Source organism: Adiantum capillus-veneris, chromosome 13, assembly GCF_014529385.1.
Source record: "Adiantum capillus-veneris isolate H3 chromosome 13, ASM1452938v2, whole genome shotgun sequence".
NCBI classification, from domain to species: Eukaryota; Viridiplantae; Streptophyta; class Polypodiopsida; order Polypodiales; family Pteridaceae; genus Adiantum; species Adiantum capillus-veneris.
Window position 1 is genome coordinate 50,484,137 of NC_140943.1, and position 21,396 is coordinate 50,505,532.

Genomic DNA, 21,396 nt, shown 5'->3' on the forward strand with positions numbered 1-21,396 from the left:
CGTTGAGAGTGGTTTGGCGATGCGGAACGGAAGAGGACGGTGTAGATGCATGGCTCTTGAAGCTTAGAGAGATGTGGTCAAGGTTGGCTTCCCTTTGCTCTCGCGGTGTCGCCGTGGCGGAGGGATCAACGGCAACAAAACGGCCCCTCTTGGCCGCTTTTGCAACCTCATACACTGTGAGCTTCTCAAGAAGATCCAACCTCTTCTCGGGAGCTACATGAGGGCAAAACTTCACCTCGTGACCGGGTTCATGAAGAAGATGGGCTTGCACTTTGTTTGAACCACTCGTTCTCTTGTATGGGCATAGCTTGCACGTCCATGGTCTTGCACCGCCACCTTTGCCACGCGAGCTAAAGTCGACTTCATCCCACCACGACCACGTTTGCACGGCGGGCCTCCTTCGAGAAGAACTGGCTTGAGAAGTGGAGTTGGCTTGAGATGACATGATGGTGGAGAGACTCGAGAGAGTAGAGCTTAGAAGTTAGAGGAGTTAGAGGAGAGCTTGTGTGGAGAGAGAGTAGAGGAGAGCTTCAAAGTGGGTAGAAGAGGGAGAGGAGAGCTTCAAAGTTCAAACTTCAAAGTGGGTAGAAGAGGGAGAGACTTGAGAGTGGAGACTAGAGTGTAGAGTAGTCAATGGTCATTCTTCAAGCTTGAGCCTTGAGGCTTGAGCAATGAGCATTGAGTAGAGAGGAAAGCATTGAGTAGCTTGAGCTTGAGGGAAATTGCAAATTGGAATGAGACTATGAGTATTAAGAGGCCCAAGGGAGCCTTTTATAGCCTCCCAAGGGCCAAGGCCTCCCAAAATGTGGCAGTTGGGGTTGCACAGATCCGTTAAAAACGGTCAAAAACGGTCACATTTTTCGGCCTGACTGCAGCCGTTCCCGGCCGACCCCGTCCGACCCCTGCCGTTCCGGCCGTCCCCCCTGCGACCCGCCCGTCTGGCCCGAATACCGTCCGTCCCACAGCGTTCCCATCCGTTCCCGGCCCGGTTACGGCCGTCCCCCGGCCCTAGGGCCCGTCCCCCGCGTCCCCTGTAACTGTGCTCGGAGGGTCTATCTACACCGGTTTACTCCACTATTGGGGTGAAGCAGGGCTGCCCACTCTCTCCTACTCTAGTTGGTATGTATGTGGATGAGGTTTCTGACTACATTGAGAGAGATGGTGATAGAGGTGCACAGCTCGCAGGGACATGGATTCCACTATTGATATATGGTGATGATATTGTGTTGATCTCTGACTCTCTAGAGGGGATGCAACGTCACTTGGATGCTTTGTATAGGTTTACCCATGAAAGTGGTTTGTCTGTCAACCTTGGTAAAACCAAGGTCATGGTATTTAATACCACCCCACAGCGGATCAGGAGGTCAGCACCCGCATTCACATTCGACCAGGAGACAGTGGAGTATACAGATGCTTACACTTACCTTGGAGTGGTTTTTAGTGGACCAGCATTTTCATTGAGGAGAGCAGCAGAGACTAGATTGACCAGAGCCCATGCAACATTGGGTAGACTGGAGAGGATGTGTTCATAGGTTCAGTTTCAGGAACCTCGGACAAAGCTCTGGCTCTTTGACACTTTGGTGGCTTCTGCATTGCTCTATGGAGTTGAGATATGGGAATCTCCATTGGATCATCAGGGGAGGACGGGTCGTACCAATGGATGGGGAGACATGGAGAAGCCCCTGGTCTCTATGATCTCCCGGCTCTTTAGAGCCAAGGCTTCAGTACCACGTGCCATTATCCGAGCAGAGCTAGCTGTCCCCCCACTAGTGGTTGAGGCACTCACCAGATCTGTCTCCTTCATACACCACATGTGCAAACTTCCCAGAGACAGATATGCTCACCTTGCACTTGAGTCCTCTTGACAGTTAGCTATGCAGGGAGATACAACATACTGGTATGGGGAGATGACATCATGGTTTCAGGTGCATGGGTTCAGCATAGACAGGTTGCCCCCCTTCCAGTACTCACTGGATGCACCCTCTTGACTCTTACACAGTTCGAGAGATCACTGGTTCATCCGCCAGGACTTGACTCAGTTAGACACCAGGAGGACATGGATACAGCCAGTACAGGAGATGGGCATGAAGATGGCTTTCTACGAGAGCATCTTCTCCAGCTTACGAAGGACTGTTTTGTGACGAGGCCCAGATATATGGACACCCGCTTGTCTCATGGGATACGATGTGCTATTGGCCAGATAAGCACATCTTCACACCAGCTGCGGATCGAGACTCGGAGATACAACGGAGTACCAGCAGAGGCCAGGACATGCCCCATGTGTGACATGGAGCCTGAGATAGAGTTGCACTACACATGCCACTGCCCCATCTACTACGAGATACGAGGCTGCTTCCACTGCTTGTTCAAAGAGGGATTTGAACCACTCTCCAATGTCATGCGGTACGAGGATCAGAGATGCCTTGGTTTGTTTCTGCTCGAGCTACGTAGACACAGAGAGAGCCTGACGAGAGGACAGGCTAGGCAATCTCAGAGACATATCACAGACTTCTTTAGAGCAGACACTGGATACCCGGAGGAGCTACCACCACAGTAGAGTTTATCGCCTTATACCAGAGGTACACTGATCGATTGAGCGATCGAGATGGGGAGTTCCAGACGCCCACGGCTGCGGAGGACTACACAGCAACGACGGAGGCTGCATCAGAGGATCCGGATCACTTTGGCCCGACTGTTAGGTTTTATTGCCATGTGGCCGACCGCCCATCACTATCTGCTAGTAACCCTAAGTGTACAGCTATACACTTGTGTGAGCCACTAACACTAAGTACAATGTGTATTGTGCCTTAGTGCATAAGATAGAGAAGAAAGAAAGGGGGCACACAATACGTTGGCTCTCCCCCTTCAACCTGTGTGTGTGTGGCTATGGTGGTGTGTGTGTGAGTGTGTCCATGCGTATTTCTCTTCCGCTGTGCTCCTAGCTCCTCCCCTTCATCTGGTATCAAACTGACACTGGCATTGTGCATTGTGGAGCCATGCAGGCCGTCACTCGATACCTGCATCAGGAGTGTCATCATAGCTCTAGCCCTAGTGGTATGCATGTTGCATCTACACTAGAGCGGTTTCATTTCCGAAACCGTTTCCGCGCGTGCACTTTCAAGAGTGCAAACAGGATTCCGATTTCGGCATCGGCTTTCTGAGAGCGTTTTCACCAGGTGTGCTAGCGATTTACCCCCTTTTGGAGCCATTCGAGCCATTAGAAATCCCATTCGAGCTACGGTTCAGGAGCTGAAATTTTCAGCCCTCTTTTGGTAGTTTGTGCTCCAGAGTTTCCATAGCCACTTACAGGTATCATTGTTGCAGTCTCTTCCATCTACGAGAGCCCATGGCTCATTCGGGAGTGTGTAGCCTCTTTCGGAGTGGCCTTATACACACATAGAGTGGGAGTTTGACGGCATTATTTTCTTCGACTACAGGTACAAATAGAGGTACAGGTTTCAGTGCTTGCGATACTCTGGTTCCTGTGGGAGCAGTACTTTACGCGTATATGCATATGTTGACACTTTTGATAGTGTTTGAGCTCTTTTGAGAGCGTTTTGACTCCCTGCAGGGATGTTTATTTGCATGCTATGTTTTTGACGCCTGTTTGAGCGTCTTGACAAACTTTTACGTCTTTGTGGATACTGCCATTGTACGCTTTTGTGGACCCATCTTTTGGCTAGTACGGCAGTCCCGGCCATTTCTAAGACTTGGTTCGGAAGATAGCCATTTCTGAGACTTGGCTATACGTTTTGTTGCATAACCTACGTTGTTGAGGGTCAATATCGTGAGGTTTTTATTGACACCCTATATATGTGTGTGGGAGGGCACTGGCTCCTCAACTGCGTGCCCTTGTCGGTATTTCTTTAATTTATTGATCAAATGTTGAAGTTATATCTGTCAGAGTGCACACACACTCCCTTTTAGTCATCCATAAGGTTGCAATTTGAGAGCTAGTGGTACCTTGGCCTCTCTTTTTCTGATCGGGTTATCAGCACAAATATTCGGGCTGCACTCAGTATTGTTCATTGGAGGTGATTTTTCTTTTCATTATGGATTGTGATAAAATGTCTATCGGAGTCAGACTTTCAGCAGATACTCTAAGCTCCATTCACAGTTTAGTGATCACATTGGATGCATTTATTGTAAGGAGGATAACTCATATAGGACAAGCAACACTAGACAACCATGTAGTTGTCTGATAAGAGCCAATGGGGCCCCTTGGTGATCTCATAGGCCAGTTTTCTAAGAATATTAATTTGCAGTAACCTCTGACTTTGGCCATTATGGCATGCCATTGAGATGGATCAGCCTCTGCGCACGTGCTCCCCCTTATTGTAGTAGATTTGAAAGGAAAAAAAGACTTTTATGTCCTTCATATATAGAGGTGTGGTGCATGACCATCTTAATTATGCTTTTATTAAACAATGCAGTTCTTGCATTAGAATTCACAGCAGCATCAAATCTATGAAACTTGAGAGCTCCAGATGAATATTATGTAATCTGTGATTTGGGATTGCCCTTCACCAGTGCAAATCCTGTCAATTGGGAATTAGCACATACTTCAGAGGAAGTCTATGTATCTTGCACCCCATGAAACCTGGTCTTGTGTGTGTACAGAGAGTGTGTGACTTAAGAATGTTGGTGTTTCTTGGCAATAAGCATGGAAACATTCATCTACTTGGACTGAAAATCCCTGTTTTGTTAATTGTAGTGGTGGAGCATTGAAATTACCAAGCTCTTTTTTAGTTGCATAGAGTATTTAAATGTATCTTTTTTGGCATTTTACTTGTTCGTGCAGATAGCGACAAAATTGAATGCAAAGATTGGGGAGCTTTGTTTGCGTGAAGTAGGCACGTTGGAGCAGGAGCTGGTATTTGGAGATGCCAGCAGCAAGGAGCTTATAAACATCCTCACAACAAATGAGGTGCTTGACTTTTAAGTGGTTTTGCTTTCCCTTAATTTTAGTCTACTACTCTCTAAGCAAGCAGCAGCAGTTTCAATTGGCACATACTGCTCTTAAATGATGTAATGCAGTGGTCCATTGCAGAATTTAACTAAAGAGAACAAACTGCGCTTGCTTATGATCTATGCTACTTCACATCCAGAAAAGCTTGACGCTGCTAAAAGACTTCAATGGATGACGGTCAGACATCTCGCTTTCTGAGTTTCTCCTTTTTGTTTGCGTCTATATTTATAATTCAGGACATTTCGACATCAAGAAAAGATAATTTTATTTGTGAAACTTGAGATAGGAGAGTCTTTTAATTTTGTAAGTAAAGACTTTTCTGAACATTTGAAGGTTTGTAGAGCAAAAATTTTCACTTAAAATAAATAAATAAATAATTTTGGGTCTGAAATATGCAACCAGAGCAGATTCTCATAATATTCTACTGCTTTCCTTGCTTTTCAGTTGGCGAGGCTCAGTGAGGAAGATATGAATCCTGTGGTTAACATGGAGTATATGGGAGTATCTGTTTCAAAGAAACAAACGGGTGGTTTTTCACTCAAATTTGGCACTCGGAGAGTACGTGTCTCTGTAATATTTTGCTAGCACAATGTGTGCAGTTACGGACATTAATAGTGCATGCTGGATTCAGCAGAAGCGCGGTTTAAGAAAGGAGAAGAACCAAGATGAAGAAGTTTATGATTTAGCTCGCTTTTGCCCAATGATACAGGTAAGAAATGAGGCTAATACGTAGAAATGTCTGCCTCAGAGTGGACCTACGGGATGTGAAGTGCTGATATGTTGTGTTTTATCAAAAATTTTTTAATTACACAGGAAGTCTTAGAGGATCTAGCCAAGGGTGAGCTATCAAAGGAAGAGTACCCCTATGTGAAAGAACCATCAGCTGCAATTTTGCATTCAATGGCTGGAGAGAGTGTCTCTGTAAGGTCGACACCAGCAAACTCTAAGCCAGCCCAGTCTATGAGAACATCAAAACCGAGTTCTACTTGGGCGACAAGATCGAGGCCTTCTGATGATGGACAGTCTAGGTATTTTTGAAGTCTAATAAATTGCCCTTGAAATTCACAATCGAGTGTTGAATGCAAAACTTCCCCCACCCTGCAGTGAGTCAGCATTAAGACATGCCTACAGCGATCCCAAGATAACTGGAAAACGGATTTTTGTCTTTGTGGTTGGAGGCGCTACTCGATCTGAGGTTTGGTTCTCACTAAGTCATCTAGAGGGCAATATATTGGTTTTATGGGAAATTACCAAAATACCCCTGAAATTTGTGGAAATTCTCAAAATACCCCCTTTTGCGAGATTAAACAGCTGCAGAGAAAACGTTTTGTTTCAACTCTTCTTAAGAAGACTGGTTCTCCCTCAAAAGAAGATGACTGGTATTCCGGAAATATTGAAATTTGAGTAATGTTTTGGGAATATCCACAAATTTCAGGGGTATTTTGGTGATATTGCCTTGGTTTTTTGTTATTGAAGGCCTGGGACTTGTCATGAAGGTTAAAGTTTCTTGATCTCTGCAGTTGCGTGCTGTGCACAAGCTTACTGCACAGTTCCGAAGGGAAGTAGTACTTGGAACTACCAGCCTTGATGAGCCTCATGAGTTTTTGACAGTAAGTGCCTTTCAACAATGATCTGTTTTGCTTTTCCCATGATCTAGCATACTGATAACTAAGATTGTATTGCAGAAATTGAAAGTGCTAAGTGTTTTGGAAGAGGTTTCCTTGGATGAACTCGAGATCTAAACAATCGGCAAAGATATACAAGATCTTTTTGCAAGCTGGGGCATGAGTACCAGATTGCTGTACAAGTAGACCACAACTTACAATATTTGTTACTCTTTTGGGTACCGGCATTTATAAGTTTTGCCATGATCACACAGTAGGGACTTCTATGCTCGAAAGTTTTAAGGTTTTTGAAACTCGCTTTGTGTGGGGGTGTGTGTGTGCACGTGTGCGTTGGAGCGAGCAAATTCGGGAGAGGTGTTTTGATGCTGTGGCCCTTAGAACTGACAGAGAACAAAGAAGGGACTTTCAAGAGCTGTAAATTTTTAAAGGCTCAGTTGTACATAATTTGAAGAAGAAGTACTTGCTTCATTTATATCTGAAAGAGTGGAAAATGCTATGTTACTTTGCATGAAACGGTATATGTTAATACCTACCAAAAAAAGAAAAGTGTGCTGGGGCTACAAGAGGTTCCATTTTGTGTGCTTGAGAGACTTGTGACTTTGATGCATAGAGAGACATATTCCCACTGTAAAAAATAAATTGTAAATCTTGGGAGTCATTCAAGACATTAGAAAGCTCCAAAAAGAACCCCATGCAAGACCATGCCTGTAAAACGAGAAAGAGCATTTTTCTCTCTCTTAAATAAAGCATCATCCTTTCACACATCTTTAACGTTGCCTATAGCCATCTCATAATGGCATTTAGAGAATCATAGAATACTCACTCCATTGGAGAGGAGGATAGAAGTTGGAGGTCCTCCCCAAAGGAGGCCTATGGTGAGCGAGTAGTGGAGAAAAATTCTTGGTTCATCATGTAGCTTCATTGGAATCATGAATGCACAATTGAACAAGCCCCTCTTTTGACATAGAGGAGGGATAAAGCTCGCATGTGCGCGCATAAACCTTTGCTCGTGCTAGGCAAAGGAACAATCAGGTTAATTTTTTTTTTCTTTTTTGAGAGGTACCTAAGCACACACAAGCACACACTTACCAAGTGTAGTTCCACCCAAAGATCTCTCCTCTCTCTCTTTTCTTCCCTCTCTACACACTCGCATCATGCATGTCTCTACAACTCGTATTAGAGTGCACGACAATTGCGGGGTGGGCGACATAGGGGAGGAAAACAGCGAAGCTCGTTCTAACATTCGAGAGGGATATTGTTGCTCAATCTTTACAAGGGACACTTTGTAAAGTGTTATGCAACGACCAGCGTTGATGCAATAAGCATATAAATTTATGCTTTGCTGCAATGTAGGAAAGAGACCTTTGAGACCTTTGCAAGGTGTAAAAGCATCACAGGGAAGCTTGGAGCGTAGATTTTTGGGTAATTTTCAAGCAAAGGTTGGAAACCTAATTAAAGCCAACATGCTGTATCACTATAAGCAGCGCATGGAAAAGACTCATTGGGTGCACTATTGAGAACCCCCCTATATAACGTGTGTTCGGGGAGTATTGAAAAACCCCTTTTTAAACATGTTTAAATTTATAAAATGACCCCCTTATTTTAGGGATTTTTTTCCAAATTGGAATATAGAAATCTTCTTTGTTAATGTGTCCGTTAATATGCTAGAACTTTTTGCTTAAAAAAATCCCTCTTTGCTGAACTCACGTGGTATGTTAACGTGATTACATAGTGCACCCTTGGAGGGAAAAGAAAAGTGCAACACATTGTTAACGGAAGGCTTAAAACTTGAGCACAAATTTTGCGAGCACCATTGAAGACAATGCAAGGTGATCAGAAGCTAAAATCGAAGGACTACATACTATACAACTTCAACGCTAGTATACAAATTGCGTGGGAGAGAGCGATAGCTATCATAGAGATATCATGGGAAGTTTAGAATCAATGGGATTTTATTGTGAGTACCTTCAATTATTGTTTGTAGATCGGAAGGCACCATACACAACTGGGGATGCGTTGGAAGCATCATATACATGCAAGAGGCAAGCAAGCAACATATCTTTGTCAACACACACACATCCACACACATGGTTGGGGTTAAGGCGGTGTGCCTCTTACCTCGATCAGACACACCAGAGACGTCCGATCGTCAATTATTTGTATACACCTTATACTTTACTAGTTAAAAGAATAAGGGACTCTCTCATACACATAGTATTGGTTGATCCACCCACATCCTGTGCTCTCTCTCTCTCTCTCTCTCTCTCTCTCTCTCCACACACGCACCGCATTCGCGCACTCACAATTGGTATCAGAGTTACGACTTGGCGATGGCGGGGAGCACGACGACTTTGAGAGCTTCGATAGATCGCTCGCTCTCGGTGGTGGAGAGATTAAAAAAGCATAGAAGCTTTGTGAGAATGCAATGGGAGCTTGTGAGCTTAGCTGAGAGTGATGCATACTCTTGTGGAAGCTAATAAAAGAGTGTGGAAGATTGTGTGTAAGTGAAAGTGTTGCCCTAAAACTTGTGCGCACAGCAGCACTGTCTTCAAATTCGTTTTTTTGTTTGTAGAATGCATATCTCAATATTCTTCCCTCCATGCGCTTCTGTTTCGACGTGGTTTGCAAATTCCTCGCCATTTTGCTGTCCATACAAAAATTTCAGGTTTTCTGTTTTCGCAGTGTACGACTTTGATGGACTTTTGAAAGCATGGCAGGTGCTCAAAGTTGGGTGCATAGCTTGTGTAGGGCTTGTGTTTTGAGGGTGTTTTGGTAGATTTGGGCAACGAAGCATGGTTTTTTTTTAGCACACATGTGGAGCTTCTCTTACAGGTTTTCACAAGAGACTTTGGCAGAGATTGTGATTCAGTTTATGATCTTTACGAATGGATTTGCATATAGTTGTGGCGCATGGTTGATGTCCATTATACATGCATTTTGGCGAGTACTTTTGAGTGCCGGTGAGCTCTCTTGAGAGCATTGTTTTCGATGTCAATGCTTCTGGCGCTTGTTTATGCGTGGTCATTCATGGATGTACATTGAGTGCGGATTACCATTCTATGTGAGATTGTGGAGCCATTTTGGCATCACTACTCATTGACATTGAGTAGTGTTATGGTTCATGGTTTAGAGTCCTCTTTCAGAGACTATAGTGGTCGAAGTTTACTCCCACTTTGCCATAACATTTGTTGACAGATTTTGGTTAGTTTGTAGTGGTTGAGAGCTTCTTCCACTTTGGCATCTTGGATGCAGTTTTATGGTTGAGATTTGCATTGAGATTTTACTTGAATTACAAACGAGACTGCCGATTTTTCACCAAGTTTTTATGTGTTTTGTGACAGGTGCTAGTAGAGAGCTGTTTTAGCCAAGTTTTGGCTTGTGCGTATGCGGATGGTCATTTTGCTTGTGCTCTCATTGCGTATGGTCACTATTGATACACGATTGGTCCTTGGTTTTGGTAGAGGTTTATGTGCTTTATGTTATGTTTGCCATAGTTTTGGTAGTAGGTGTTTGATCAACTAGTTTTCTTTTGCATTGTGTTGAGCAAATATGCTCGTAGACAATGCATTTACATATTGTGTGGACTGATCTATAGACTCATTTTGCACTCACTTATAAAATCTTGCTATGACAGTTTGTCATTGGATACACAGGTTGGTGCATCATGCAGATCTCAGTGGCGCAAACATGTGGTTTGTTGGCATTGTGGCAGACTTAGGTACATGAGGAGATGTTGTTTCAGGCGTTGGAGACAACCCATCGGCTATTGTTGAGAATATGAGTGTGGTAGGCATCCCTACTTCCGCAGGTTCACCTAAACATACGTGGAGTTTTTCTCACAATTGACATCTCGACATCAATGCTTTAAACCTTGTTACTCCTCGTGGGGAGTGGTTTAACACATTTTCTGCTTTGAGACAGGATGGTGTTCATGGTGTAGGTGACATTCATTTGCGTTTTGTCAGTGGGAGTATGCTTGTGCTCCATGATGTTCAATATGTGCATGATGCTCATAGGAGTTTCATCTCCATCTCGCAGCTTAGAGATCATGGGTGTCATGTTCAATTGACTGATGAGTTTTACTTGATGAGGAGAGGTTCTCTTGTGATAGCGCGAGGCCATCGTGGTGCTCGTTCGACTCTTCTCTATGTTCTTGGTATCAGAGACGCCATAGTCTCTGTGAGTCTGTTGCCATGTAGATGTTTGCAGCCTAGGCGAATACACTTTACTGATAAGCAGCGTGACACTTCACTTGTGCATGCAGGGTCTGAGGACAGACATGTAGAGCACGAAAGCTCTTTGAGTGCATGACTAGAGCAGTCACCGGTGGTGGTGAAAGATTTCGACGCTTTGCCAATTAGGAAGTAGAGCAGTGTCACATGTACGAGACGGTGCAGTCTCAGTGACTTTGCAGACATGTACTTTTGCGGATGAGCTCCAAAGTGTTGTGCACAACATGTCTATAGATGCAAAGTTAGAGCGCCCATGCTCTAGCGAGATACAACGGATTGATCCTCTTAGGACAGAGATGCCTCCTACCATGGAGATGAGCAATATGGAGTTGCTTGACATGCTCATGCTAGAGGCTGATATGGTGATGCCAGGACAAGTAGAGCATGTACGGTGGATGTAGAGATGGTCGTAATGTTGAGAACCCCCGATTCATCACATCTGTTTGTCTCTAGTCCTGATGGTGCAAGGATTGCACGTAATGCAGAGGCGGTTGACAGGGACATATTAGCCGAGGTTGCACGAATTTTGTCATCCTTTAGGACTCTCATGTACGACCTCTTAGTGTTGAGACCTCAGATAACAGTTACAATGGGAGCGTTTGCAGTTGGGGTTGTGAGTCGTACAATGATTGACACTATCATGATGCATCATGGAGTGATGCTGGTCATTACAGGATACCTATAGGGTATGCATACTATTCTAGAAGGGATATATGCTTCTGCACACCGCTAGATTCTACATGACGGCATGCATTGGCTTTGAGAGAGCGAGTGGGCATAGGTAGAGACAAGTTTCCTCTTTTATCTACTGTACATACTACTAGGTCTTATATTAGTAGCACTTATCAACACATTCTTCTTTAAGTGGGAGATTGTTGCGGTAAAGGCGGTGTGCTTCTTACCTTGGTTGGACACACCAGAGACATTCGACCGCCCATTACTTGTACACAACTTATTTTTTAGTAGTTAGAAGAATAAGGGGCTCTCACACACACATAGTATTGAGTTGCTTCACCCACATCTTGTGTTCTCTCTCTCTCTCTCTCTCTCTCTCTCTCTCTCTCTCTCTCTCTCTCTCTCTCTCTCTCTCTCTCTCTCTCTCCGTACACGCAATCACGCAATCACGCACTCACACATAGCGCGCGCGCACACACACACACACACACACACACACGTTCAATCTACATACAGCTCTTGACCTCAGACATAATGCTACACATGAAGTGTACTACATACACAGAGCCATCAAGGTCTCTCTGCTTCTATCATGAGCTCTTGGCATTGGCATCGGCATCTGCTTTAGATTGGTATCAACAATTTTCTCAACTTCCCCTACAAGCTAGCTTGCAAGCTAGTCCATGGCATTTTCTTCTCGTGGATCTTGAATTCACAATTGTAGCGAGCGTTTTCTTCCCTCAAGTGGCACCTTTATTTGATGACGAAGGCACGACGTTGATGGTTCACATCGACATCCCATTGTTGTGCTTTTGGACATGAGCACAAAGGAGTTACAAACCCACAATGGTCCCTTGGAGATGCGGTTTCCCTGGTACTCATTGGCTTCAAGGCATAGATACGTGCTTCGAAACTAAAGGTGGTGACCGGTACCTGATTCATGGGGGGACACATAGCCCGTGCATGAATTGTTTTGTGGTCAAAGACATCTACATGTTCTTTGTATCTTTGAGATTCATGGGAGAACATAACATAGTAGAGCTTCTTTATTCAACATAGAAATGACTAAAAGAGTGCCTCTTAAGAATATAGGCATAGGCCAAGATTACGTCATGGATGAGGTGTGAGAGAGCTCAAGGATCAACCCAAATGGAGAGAATCAAGGAAAAAACTAGTGTGCACCCTTTAGGGCTGTTTTGATCTACCTCTTCACTTCATATGCAAGTGGAACATGTGTCAAAACATCCATGGGTTGTATACCTATAAATAGGCATCATTTGGGATGGCTAGGCATGCATAAATTTCTGGGGAAAGGCTCCAAATAGAGGTGCAATATATGTCACACGCCCCAACAAATGTATCACTTGTGTCTTTATTTGGAGATGTTTTATATATTGGGTGTTTCTCTTCACCCTTATTTGTTTCCATACAAAATACAATCGTCGTGACATGCGTGCATGTCATGGTGCTGTAATATTGAATCTAAGCTTGCTCAACTCACGTCATCTCTCGATGTAAGAAGGACGTTGTTTGAGGGTAAAAACTTTTAAGAGTAGCGTGTAACATTTTGAGCAAACACTACATACATATTAAGTATCAAAACATTTGAAATTAATGGAGTTAACATTGATAATCAAGACCATTGAATTTAATAGTGCCAAAAAGAATGCATTACTCCAAAAATAACTATTTTGGAGGTTCAAAATAAGTAAAATTGCACTTAATTGTGAAAAATTTAAGATTTTCAGAGTAACCTGTAACATTTTGAGCAAACACTACATACATATTCAATATCAAAACATTTGAAATTAATGTAGTTAACATTGATAATCAAGAATTCATTGACTTTAATAGTGCCAAAACGAATGCATTACTCCAAAAATAACTATTTTGGAGGTTCAAAATAAGCAAAGTTGCACTTAACTGTGAAAAATTTAACATTTTGTAGATTTTCTCAAGTCCTTTTGCTCTAAGAAACTTTCTTTATCACCGATGCCACTTTTTTCATACCATTAATGAATAAAATCATCCATGTCATCATTGTTATCAAAGAGATCATGTTATTTGTTCACATGTGACAAATATAGTTTCTCTAATCTATCATAACTGCTTGAATCACTCTTGCAAAGGAGTTTCATGCACTCAATTGAAATATTTGAGATGCCAGGAGAAGGTAGACGTACATCATTTTTAACATCATAATCTAGAACCTATCACATAGATACGATTATGCGCATCCAATGTAAGGGAAATAAACTTAATATTTTGTAACATATGCTTATCAATCAAGAGAAAAACAAATTGATTAATCAAAATAATAATTAGCATCAATCAAAAGTTAAATACATAATTCAAAAGTGTACGTTTCATATTTACATATTCAATCCAAGGGTGGAGGTACTCTTTATGAACTATGAAATTTGTACTTTATTGATAGTTCATCACCGAGAAATGGGGGCTTCATTGAAATATAAACCATAAACGGTCATGCTATAGATGTCACATGCCAATTGATGCCAATGACTCCCTTCATATATGGATCCACAAAAACACATAAGGGTCACCTCTGAATGTGGAGAAACTGTAGATTCTATGTAATGAGGAGGCCACAACCTCCATTCAAAAGGGTAGAAGAAACTATCATGTAACACACACCCCAAAAGATAAAAATATCTCCATATCTAGGAAGAGATCTTCCACGCCATCTCCCATAGTGTCTGTAATTATATGTGTGCACTAGAGTATGTAGATGATTAGAAGATGCATAATCGCCATGAGTCTTTCTCTCAAGACTAAGAGGCAAAGATTTCTACAAGACTTCCATTTGCAGTTCTTGGGTTTCATATTTGAAAATGACAACCAGATTGACAATAGATGGCATCCTCATCAACAACTAGAGATACCTATCCCTAGATGTGCAATAGTATTTATATCATTGACATACCCAACTATAAGAATCTAAAAAAATAAATATTGGATTAAAGAACACTAACCATAGGTTGATCTCGATGCATGGGAGTTTGTGTGTGATCATAAACACCCCAATCCAACTCATGTGAATGACACTAGCATCTTGGCCTTTATTGTAAGCCTCAATATTTGTCTTACTAGCTACTCCTCTTTATTATAAGATGAAGGATCTCTCTGAAGGTGCAAATGTCTCTTCTCTATATCCCATCAAAGGAATGTGACCTACATGGCTGTTATACGCAGAAAATAGGTTATGAAAGGAATCTGAATTGATAATACCAAAAAAGAGGTTTAACTTCATTGAGTGTGTAGTCTTAATCAATATCAAACTAACATAGGATATTATTTCTTCTTATGATATAAAACAAATGTTAATTAATATAAAACTAACATACTGCATTATTGCCCTGTGTAGAGATGACACCTAAATAGAAAAAGATAATCATGCGAGTAGTTTGCAAAGAGAGCATAGTAGCAATCTCAATGTGTGTAGATGCCATAATCCAACAGATTAATGAAAGTGATATTTTCATTAAGGATTTTATTAGCACTATGTGGGAGAATACGGAGCGAATGCTACAACCGAAGAAGCCTATCATGAGTTATTGGTACCATCAGCTTCATAATTTGGTCCATATCACAAAATCAAAATAGTGCTTGGTAGCATTGAGATATGTTGCATCGATTTCAAAGAAGACATTCCTCCCACATGCAATATGACCGAGGTGCCATAAGGTTCTCTTTGATCTCATATATTGTACATTGTGCTACACCAACATTGAACTCGCCTTCATCTTCTACATGACAATCATACACCCTACTAGACACTTCTTACTTGTAGCCAATGCTTTCGATATGATTTAATATCTCTGCATTGTAGACCATGTAAACTAATAATCTATTGCAAATTGTGGTATGAATGTACTTATACATACTCCAATTTATCATAAATATTAAATTTATTACACATTGTCCCAAAAATATTATTGCAAATGGATGCTTACCACCGTTCATCTTCCATCACTTCCATGCATATTTCTCCGTTGCCCTTGATTGACAAATTCATTTGTAAAAGGTTATTCTTTTAAGTTGAATGCACTCAGATTCTTGATGCAACTAATACGATCTTAAGCATTGAAATAGAATGTATTGATGAACCTAAAAAAATCCTTAACCACCTCTACATTTGACATTAAGTCTAAATTTCAATACTCAGGATCAAGCATGTAAGCCACACTATGGAGTGGACTATGAGCACTCTTCCACTTACCATGAAAGTACCTGAACAAGACTTTCCGTTCTCTAACCAAGAATGGTACTCGCTATTCTTTTTCCACTACATACTCTTTTGACTTCTCAGAATTTTCTAAACTTTGTTCGAATGTCCACCAAATCATCCATACTTTCCCTAGGTTTGGGGATTTTTTATTAAGGTTGTGAATTGCAAACATAACAGACATCATCATGTGATATGCATCCATTACACTCTTTCACTAAGTAGATCTATTTAGAGATCCTCCGAAACTCATACCTTCTCTTTCACCCGTTTAGAATGATCAAGTTGCCATTCATTAAATACTATACAATCAAACGTGTCAATTACAAAGCACTTATTACGTAGGAGAGACTTTGATGTGTAATAGTACGTGCAAAATCGAGTGTCAATAAGAAATTTCAAAATAATTGACATGTGCATCTTGTATATATTAAACACTCTTTGTCATTTCAAGACAAACTTTACAACTTGATAGACGTTGATTATTTTGGTAAACCTTGTGGTTTCTTCAGTAGTGTACTAGTCTTTTAGCACCAAGTTTAAATTGCATGTATTGCAATCATTGACATAAATGTGTGAAAAACATATTTTTTTCATAGTATCAATATTTTTACAATTATTTGTATTGTCCATGACCACTTGATCAACATGTTTGGTAGCTGTTTCTTTAAGTATAGTGGTCAACATACCAACAATATAAGAACCACTCTTAATAGCACTGGAATTGTCAATAACGTTTATGCACATCTCTCCTTTTGGACACACTAACATTGATTAATGGTCTTGTTTGGACATTAGACTAACCATCTCTGACAATTGTGCATTCAAATAGTAATATATTTCTAACAATGACTTTAACAACACACTCTTTGACTTCAACGTAACATTTGTCCAAGAGATCATTCCGTTTTGCGTGATATGAAGTGGCTGAAAATCCTATTAATTTTCTCTTAGTATGCATTCATTAACAAATCTCTCTACCTAGTGTCTCTTGCTACCCTTCTTCTCAAACTCTTCTCTCAAATGCTTTGCATTTGCGGATGCTTGAGAATGTGTGCATGTACAACAACTTGTTTTTGGGCCACCCAAAAAATGCTTCCTAATAAGTGGACACCCACTTGATTTTGTGATCATGCATATTCTCGCTAGATGAATAAAAAAATATATCAATAAATAAGGATAAAAACTCTATGATGGTGCATTTTTTTGTAAATATTTTACCTTACAGAGGTCCTAGATATTTTTTTTTTCATTTTGGTATTTATTTAGATAGTTGCACCTAGGTGTGTGTTGTTTTTGCCTAAATATGTCAATTATATTGGTTTACCATTGGCATAGTTTCTCTTATCATTATGCATACACCCTATTTTATAAATGAAATCATTCATGCAAACCTTCCTAAGTTTTTGTGTGAATCCACTCTAAGAGAATTCAAAAAATACTTTTTACTGAAGCATTCATTTTTTGCTAGATATTTATTTTTGGATTTTTTTGTTTACATCAAGTAAATAAAATTGCATCATTCTATCAATAAAACAATGAGGGTGCCTTCTCACGACTCCTCTATTTTCATTTTTATTGTATATATCATATTTTGTCCATATTTTATCTCCACCATCATGGACATATGTGCTCATCATTACACATTTTATGATTGGTGCATGTACTAGCTTGTTTTGTTAGTTCATCATGTATATATATTATATTCTTAATTAATCCTCTTCCATGCATGTGTTCAAGCCCTTTAGAATCTCTTAGTTCATGCAATGATGCATAGAGGGGCTCACTCATGGATCCATAAAAAACTTGAAACCCAAAAGGGGCCCGCTCGAATACCTTTTGAAGAGAGAAAACACATGTTTTGGTAGAATTTTTTGCATCCACTTTCCATCTGCCTTCAAAAACATGATTAACATGTAAGTTGGATCCCATGGTTTGAAAACTATGCTCAAAGTTTTTTGGAAGTTTGACTCTTCAATTGACAGCTCACTATCATTGGACTATCGCTTCTTGTGACATTTCTCCTTCTTGGCTTGTTGTTCTAATTTTAGTGCCCTTTGCACCAAATCATTAAACGTCTTTGTAGGTGTTGGGACTTCCTACTTCCTTAATTTGCTATTTTTGAAACCATTCAAAAACCAAGCTCTCATTCATTTCTCTGAGGGAGGCTCTTGTAGTTGTCTAATTAATTCATTTATCTTTTCCATGTAGCTTTTGACCAAAAACTTGCCTTATTTAATCTTGTTTAGCTTGCATAGGATGTACTCATCTCCCCTGCTATCTGAGTACTCCAATCAAAAAGCCTTAATGAGCTTATTGTAGGACCTGAGTTGGCAAGTTGGGAAATGGTTAGATCATTTCTTAGCCGCCTCTTTCACTTTCTGGGAAAAATAACACCCCCATTCATATTTGCGATATCCTTTTCTTCATATTTCTCAAATGACTGATGGTTATGGACATCGGGATCATCCTTCTTACCTTCTTTGAAAACTAGAAATGAAATTTACAGGTTAGTGGAATGTTCAATATGAGTGGTTCTGGTTTTGTAAACTGGTTTCATTGGAAAATAGGGTTGCAAGAAGGAAACACACACAGCTTGGAGAAGGAAACACACACAGCTTGGAGAAGACAAATAAGCACAAGGCAGACAATAGAGAGTAATATTACTTAGTGTGCAATGAAAAGATGAGTTAGTCCTAGAGTGATTGGCGTATATACAATGCACGGGAGAAAAAACCTTCTAGTGAGGGGAAAAATGCCCCGTTGGTCCTAAGTGTGGTCACACACAGCACTACCACATATGTATGGTGAGGGGAAAAATGCCCCGCTGGTCTTAAGTGTGGTCACACACAACACTACCACATATGTATGGTAAAAAATCCCCCTTGGGAGTGATGCAGTGAATGAGAGCTGGCACATAGAGTATAGGGAAATTCCATTCCTTGAGGACATGATCAGTCCACAAAGGGGAGTAAGACCAAAGATTTATGGAAAGCTTCAAACTTCTCATGAGACAATGCCTTTGTTAAAAGATCTACAAGGTTGTCATGTGTTGGCACATAAGCCAAGATGATCTCTCCTGATGAGAGTATCTCCCTAACATAGTGATAATGCACCTCAATGCTCTGTGCGAGCATGAAAAAATGGGTTCCTCGCAACTGCCAATGTACTCTGACTTTTAGTGTAGATGATGTTGGCAGTGTCCTATCTAACATCCAAATCAGTCATAAGGCATCTAAGACATACACACTCAACCGTAGCTGTGAAGACTTCCTTGGACTCATCCTCACAACTAGAAGTGGCCATAGTAGGTTGCTTCTTGCTCAACCATGATATGCATGAACTACCAAGCATGAAACAAAAACCAATTGTGGACACTCACATGTCATAACACCCAACCCAATCTGAGTCTAAAAAAACATGTAAATCTGGCGGCAATGATCCCCACTTGGGATAAAACAACCCAAGATGTAAAGTGTCACTCAAGTAGAGAAAGATCCGCTTAACAACCTACCAATTCTTAGACCCTGGGGCTATGCATAAATCTGGTGACCTGTGAGATTGCAAACTAAATGTACGGCCTCATATCGCATACATAAATAAGGCATCCAACAATAGTTTGATAAAGAGTGACATTGGCAAGATCATCAGCATCATGAAGAATCAACTTTAAACCTATTTCCATGGGAGTGGAAATAGGCTTGTAGTCCTCAAGTCCAAACTTACATAGCAATATCTCTATGTAACTTGTTTGACACAAAAGACTATATTAGGTAAAGTGGAAAAATCCCAATTCCTAGGTTGGACAACTTTCAACATATCATGTTTAAAGTAATGAGATTTTTGTCAAAGACATCAATGCTTAAGGTCTCATTCCAATTTATGCACGTACATTACAGATTGATAAAAAAATTGGACATGAAATTTCATGGTTTTAGTCAATCAACCATTGAGATACTAGTACATTCCATCCATTATCATTGTGTATGTCTTATTGTTCTACCTATGATATATCTCAAAGTGAAGATCTTGGTTTCAAGGCCCACCACTTATCCAAGCTAAGTTCAAAATGAGTACCTAAACTTATCTAAGGTCCACCACTTGTCCAAGCTAGGACCCAAATTGAGAAAAATAACCCACTTTTCTATGACATTCAAGCTTATTCAAGAAAGGTCCACCGCTAATCTAGGACTTCTTCATTTGAGGCATGAAGCATACATAAAATATGTATCATATGCTTGGTTGCATCATAAGAGTGTTGGTTTCATGGTGTACTTATCAAGCTAGGCTCCCTTGACTTATGGAGGAACATAAATCCCACCACTTGTCCAAGCTAAGTTCCCTTAACCTGTGGAGGAATACAAAGTCAACTTCTTGTCCAAGCTACACTCAAAGTGATAAGTTAAAATGAGTATCTACATTCATGTCTAAGTTGTTCTCTATTGAAATAAATAAGGTTTTCAGTGGGCAAAACCCCGTTCCCAAGACTAATGATCACTTTCAATTTTTATGAATATAGCCAATTTGATCATTCACAAAACAGAAAATTTGAATTTTATTTAAGATATTGCTTTCACTTTGCTTGTTTAGATATTTGTTGAGATACATCAAGAAGTGTCAAGATCACATATATTACATTCTAGAATACCATGTGATACGCCACTTTATGCACATAGATGCATTCTTTTGAACATGTTCATGAGGATAAGGCATTTAGGTATTCAACTACACTTATGTTAAGTCATCCTAATTTAATACATTTTATACAAACTAGTTTTTAAATCCACCACTTGGCCATTCTAAACTCTTCAATCAATTTCATGTTACTTGTGTCAATGCTATTCTATGTGTATTACGAGAAAAAAGAAGTTGGTATAAAGAAAATTTTAATATATTTGCAACTATAATAAATGTAAATATCTTGTGTTTATTACATTGTTCTTATCATTAAACACATTTGAAAAACACAAGTCTTAAGAAAAAGAAATAAACTAATGTCAATAATGGATTTTATGATAAAGAGTTGCAATTTTGACATTATGTTCTAAATGAATGGGTTATAGTTGCACATTATTTGGATAAGAAATTGTTTATTTGTGCATGTATACATGCATATGACTTCCCATGCCAAGATCACAACAACATGGAATAATCTTGTATGAGTCTTCATGCCAATATGACAATAACATTGTTCAATGTATGTTTTTTTATTGAATGAGTATAAAAAAATAGGTCTCCTATTGATACAACTTATATTAAGTACAAAATGATATATACCACCCAATGACTAGAAAAACCTTGCATAAGAAGTCGTACTCATGTATTAAAGCAAAAAAGACATTGTTCAAGTCGTACTTGTGTCTTGAAGCAAAAAGGGTTCTCTTGACTAAATCCATTTATACATTGTAAACAAAAATAGTGATCACATTCCAAACTAAAAATACAAAGAAAAAATTGTCTCCTTAAATTAGAATTCACTCCATTAATAAAGAAGTCCCCTTTCACTAGGGTGAAATTTGTGGAAAAATCCAAGTTACAACGAGGCCTAAACACTTAGGATGAATCCATTTACACAAGATATGAACACAATATAGATAATTCTCTACTCATAGCAACAAGGAAAAAAGCACCCATAAGAAGGATGCACCA

At 40.3% G+C, this 21,396-nt stretch overlaps 1 protein-coding gene across 2 annotated transcripts in view; it reads left to right on the forward strand.

Moving 5' to 3' along the window:
* The window catches only part of KEU (Sec1/munc18-like (SM) proteins superfamily), a 115,479-nt gene extending 108,372 nt beyond the window's left edge, over positions 1 to 7,107 (forward strand). The window contains exons 14-21 of one of the 2 annotated variants that reach the window (XM_086526753.1): positions 4,802 to 4,927; positions 5,051 to 5,146; positions 5,414 to 5,527; positions 5,601 to 5,678; positions 5,783 to 5,997; positions 6,074 to 6,164; positions 6,490 to 6,579; positions 6,655 to 7,107. In XM_086526753.1, the coding sequence (XP_086382879.1) occupies positions 4,802 to 4,927; positions 5,051 to 5,146; positions 5,414 to 5,527; positions 5,601 to 5,678; positions 5,783 to 5,997; positions 6,074 to 6,164; positions 6,490 to 6,579; positions 6,655 to 6,711 (867 nt within the window). In that variant the 3' untranslated portion in view covers positions 6,712 to 7,107. The remainder of the gene's footprint in view (positions 1 to 4,801; positions 4,928 to 5,050; positions 5,147 to 5,413; positions 5,528 to 5,600; positions 5,679 to 5,782; positions 5,998 to 6,073; positions 6,165 to 6,489; positions 6,580 to 6,654) is intronic. The other variant, XM_086526754.1, reaches the window with a different exon arrangement.
* The last annotated feature ends 14,289 nt before the right edge of the window (positions 7,108 to 21,396 follow it).